We start from the raw sequence: 4,616 nt of genomic DNA, 5'->3' as shown, positions 1-4,616 counted from the left end.
CAATTTTTTTTTTATTCATATTTTTAATGTAGCATGAGCTGAAATATTGCCTTCTTGTTTTGTTTTACTTTGTACAAAATTAAATACTGTGTTTATACGTTCTATTTCCTTTCCGACTCCAACCTACTCTAATTCCAAATCTACATGAGTTACACTCTATATCTATTATTAACTAGAATGCTAGACTAAAATGTTTTATAGTGAAATTAGCTTTCAATGTAGGAGAACACTAAATAATCCATTAGGGGGCAGTCAGAGCCGGCTTTTTCATTTTAGCATGTGACTAGTAACTGTGGGACTGTGACCAGTAAATAGTGACATCTAGTGGCTGTTTTAAGTAATAGCATAATTTTCTTACAATATGGATCAAACGTATATTTTGTTTACCTTAAAGGTATAGTTCACCCAAAAATGCAAATTTGCTGAAATTTACATACAATGTATGACAGATTAAATATGAGTTAAAAAACATACAAACTGATCAGCGTCATTAAAATTTTTTTTTAAATCACATTTATTACAAATTTTTGAGAATACAAAGACAATACACAGTTCTGATTTTTGATAAAGAAAATCAGTTTTAACTGCTTCAATATGAGGTACTAGTCAGACTCCTCTCTTCTTGTAATATACAAGGATGGAGTATATTCTTCACAAATGATCTTGTCAGTTCTACCCTTTCTGAGTCACCGTTAGTGTTTTGCATTTAAGGTAGAGAAACATGCATAATTTCAACAAATCCCCTAAAACCCACAGTACACCATGTCTAAAACCCAGCTAGTAAAAAAAAGAGAGAAAAGGCAAAGTAAGGTAATATAAACTTTCCCTACAAGTGGTCAAGACAGCAATACTAGTATATACAGTCAACGAGGGCAGCTTTGGTGTAATTTGTGATCATACCCTAAAAACATGAACATAGCATAATGTGCTTCCAAGCATGTAGTACAGTGCTTTAAATGATACCACATCCCCATGGGACTTTGTAACTCAATATGATGCACCCTTTTGAGTGGAAACCACTCCAACATCCCAAGAGATCAAATGTAATGGAAACTATTAGGTAGAAGAGGGCAGGCCAAGGAAGGGCAGGGGGAGGGCAAATGGGGGGCTGGGCTGCATTCATTCACCAGGGTCTCCACATTGAGGGATCAGCTCCTGGAAAGAAAGGGGGAAGGGCAGATCGTGCTGGAGACTGAGGGGAAGGAGACCTGGGGGGAGAGGACTGTTCGCGTGGTCTCTCTCTATTCGGTGGGACTCTGGGAGAGTGAGTGGGGCTGGAGGGTGGGGAAGGAGTTGGAGGGGTGTGCAGGTGGAGAGGATGGGAATGTAAGGAGGGCAGGTTTAGAGGGGATTGGGTAGGGGATAGAGGAAGAGGGCCAGGGGTGCCAGCAGAACTCGTGCCGCCGGCTTCGGTGCTGATATGGGGAAGAGATTTCAGCAAGTGGTTTAGCAGACGAGCACCCAGAGTTTTGTCCATCCCAGGGCAACTCAGGAGCAGGTTGTGCACCTCATGCATGCACTGGATATAGCCGCTACCGTATCTTTGTCGAGACTCAAACCCAATGCCTGGACTGATGCTACTACCTGGAAATAAAATATAATTTAACCATGGGAGTGATTTGACCTCATGTAAACAATCATGAAATTACCTTTAAAGACCAGTAGGGTTTGTTTGTATGTTTGAAATAATACCTCAAATACGTGTGAAAAAAGGTACAATATGGTTTTAGCATAGTCTAACCTGAACCTCTTTGAAGGTTCTCCATGTGCTGAACCGTTATCTCAAGAACATCTGCCTTCTCCAATTTAGATTGCTGTGGGAAAAGTGAGAGGAAAAATTGCAATATAAAATTATTTTTAAATGATTATTTATTTGAATACAAAATAATTCAAATCAATTTATTAGTTAAATTATATTTTATATATATAAAATTATTTATTGCTTATCTGGGTCACTTACATCCAAATTATAGGCATCCACCATAATACCCTTCAGCTGCTCAAGGCTTGAGTTTATCCTCTCTCTGCGTCTCTTCTCGATCAAGGGTTTCCGCAGCTAAAATTATAAACAAGACAGTTTTACATCCTCAAGCGATTAATTCAGCACAAATTTGGCAACACAAGACACACAACACACGTGCCAGTTCTGTGAGGTGTATGTCTGAAGTGTGACATATTAATTGGACATCCCAGATTATTATTTGTATGCGAGTATTTAACATAACTAGGCCTATACTTGAGATTTGAGCATTGAATGAGGAAAAAAAAAACATGCTAATTAAAATTTATTTTCACTCATAAGGTACTAAAAAAACAATCTAAAACTGAGATACTAGATATACTGTGGAAACAATATTGAGATTAGCAAAACATATCAATTGTTTTATTAAACAGCTCTTTTTGAAATTTAGCTTAGTTATTTATTTATTTATTTTAGATATTGTCAATAAACGATACACAAATAGCAGTCTGGAACAAGTTCATAGAGATTTTAAAGCTGTTCTGTACGATTTACTCAAATCTGCTCCATTTCATCATACGTTCTTATATTTATATGGATTTCTACATGTATCCCGCATTGAAAAAATACATAAATATTTTTATACATGAAAACAACACAAAATAACGATAATGTCACTACCTTTCGCTCTTCTTTTGCGTTGAAATTCTTCTCCGGACCATTGCCGATATTAGAGGCCGTCATTTTTCTGCAGCTCTGGGTATTTTAGAAACCTTTCGCTTTCCCACGACTATTTTCGAAACTAGAGTTTGCGGTGGCGTATAGTCTTGATAAATCTAGAAACTAAACAGGCTCATTTAACCTCGTTTAACATGTACTCACGCTCCCCCTCAAACCTCCGCCCACTGAAATTACCATGACAATACATGGGTGCTTTTTGCTGCACAATTTCCCACAGTCTCGGGTTTGGCCTATTAAATACCACGAATCCCACGTTCCACGCATAGTGCTGGTGTTCTGAGATGAAGCAAGAGTTCACAAGTTTTATTTCACAAGTGATTCACTGTCAGTAACAGTTACAAGGAATTGACTCAGTTGAAAAAATGTGGGTCTCACTTTAGCGACTATTAACACCAAAGTGAAAAGTGATTTTAAATCACAAAAAGGATGCACCTGTGGATTTCATTGTCACGTTTAATTCTGTTTTTACACCTGATATAGTGCATATAGGTTAGGGCATTAAATGAACTGGGATGCGTTTGAAACATGTTTTTTTACTACTGAATTCCAGGTGCAATGTTTTCATAATATGCTAGCAAAAACAAGAATGGGGTATCCGATACCCCAACAAAGACAGTGGATGGTAAAGGTTGGAGGATGGTAGCGTGGAACAATAGCAAAGAAATCTGAGTTTTTAAGTGTTTTCACAGTAGGAGAACTACTATTATCTTTTAGTTTCCCACCCCTTCCTCCACAGCGCGCGACCCTTCCCCTTTACCCCCTTCACTATTGTTCTTTTCATCTACGGGACGGGCACACTCCACTGAAGCACGCCAAGATCTCTCTTTCTGCCGTTGTCCGGCAATAATGACCCACAGTCAACGGAATAATAGACAGGGTGCCAAATCCCTAATGGCCATCTTAAAGTCTTCAGCAACTCAGAAAAACACATCCCTAACATCGCGTTTTCCAAGGTCCACAGAAAGACTGATTTTGTTAAAATAATGACTTAAAGGAGAGTTGAATTAAATAGCTAGACTAGAATAGAATCAATAGTTGTGGTCTTGTGTTTACAGTATCTATTTTTGGGAAAATGGCAATTTATAGACAAATAACGTGATATTATCAGTATTAAATATATGCATACAATAAACAAGAGCCGTTGCAACCTAAATCATACAGGCTATCATGATTATGATATGTCTGACAATGAATTGATAATTTACAATGCATACGACAGACAAATATGTTCCATTTCCTAAGTGTTTAAAGTAAAATATTTGATTTAACCTACCACTAGGGGGTGCTCAATTTACAAAAATGACATTGGAGTGCAAAACACGAATGCTTGCTGATAATGCTACCTAAGCTCACATGTCCCTGGCTCTGATGCTTTAGAAACTCAAGAACTTCTGCAGGTAGGCCTTTCTGTCATGTAGGAATAAGGCAGTGGTTTTCACACTGACCCTATTTTTTCTTTTTAAATTGACGGGACTCATATATACAACCATTTACATGCATTAAATCACATATAATATAGCTAGTGGCGTGAAGTGGCGAAGCCGGTGGAGAGAATGAGCGACAGCTGCTCCACAGACCGGTCTCGAGTCCCGGAGGAGCTCTAAACACTGTGCTTCTGAAATTAGCCAGGGTGCTTAAAGGGTTAGTTCACCCTCACCCTCAAGTCATCCTAGGTGTATATGACGTTCTTCTTTCAGACGAATCCAGTCGGAGTTATATAAAAAAATTGTCTTTGATCTTTCAAGCTGTTTAATGCCACTCAGCGGGTGTTGCATGCATCAGTCCAAAAGAAGTAAAGAAGAATGTCGGAGGATTTCGATATAAGCCAAGAGAAGACTGGTTTTCCTTTGCTAAAGTAAGGAAACTTTGCTTCCGTTGTTCCTGTAAACAAAAGTTGGTTTTCACGAGACTCACT

At 38.3% G+C, this 4,616-nt stretch overlaps 1 protein-coding gene across 1 annotated transcript; it reads right to left on the bottom strand.

Annotated features, from left to right (window-relative positions):
• Positions 1–691: 691 nt before the first annotated feature.
• On the bottom strand, positions 692–2,744 carry LOC107563304 (transcription factor HES-2-like). Its single transcript, XM_016248146.1, has 4 exons — positions 2,642–2,744; positions 1,961–2,056; positions 1,742–1,814; positions 692–1,584 (listed from the first exon to the last, which is right to left on the bottom strand). Exons 1-4 carry the CDS (start codon positions 2,702–2,704, stop codon positions 1,124–1,126), a joined length of 693 nt encoding a protein of 230 aa, XP_016103632.1. The 5' UTR covers positions 2,705–2,744; the 3' UTR covers positions 692–1,123.
• Between the last annotated feature and the right edge of the window lie 1,872 nt (positions 2,745–4,616).

Source organism: Sinocyclocheilus grahami, unplaced genomic scaffold (genome assembly GCF_001515645.1).
Source record: "Sinocyclocheilus grahami isolate Dianchi unplaced genomic scaffold, SAMN03320097.WGS_v1.1 scaffold24.1, whole genome shotgun sequence".
Lineage (NCBI taxonomy): Eukaryota > Metazoa > Chordata > Actinopteri > Cypriniformes > Cyprinidae > Sinocyclocheilus > Sinocyclocheilus grahami.
Note: the sequence above shows the minus strand (reverse complement) of the source record. Positions and strands in the feature narration are given on the sequence as shown.

Bases quoted from the DNA above. Each gene is read 5' to 3' on its own strand.
- LOC107563304 (XM_016248146.1), bottom strand. From the start codon at position 2,704: ATGACGGCCTCTAATATCGGCAATGGTCCGGAGAAGAATTTCAACGCA. The intron at 2,057-2,641 runs GTAGTGACATTA...TTATAATTTTAG, and splicing joins ACGCAAAAGAAGAGCGAAAG to CTGCGGAAACCCTTGATCGA. The intron at 1,585-1,741 runs GTTAGACTATGC...TTTTATTTCCAG, and splicing joins GAACCTTCAAAGAGGTTCAG to GTAGTAGCATCAGTCCAGGC.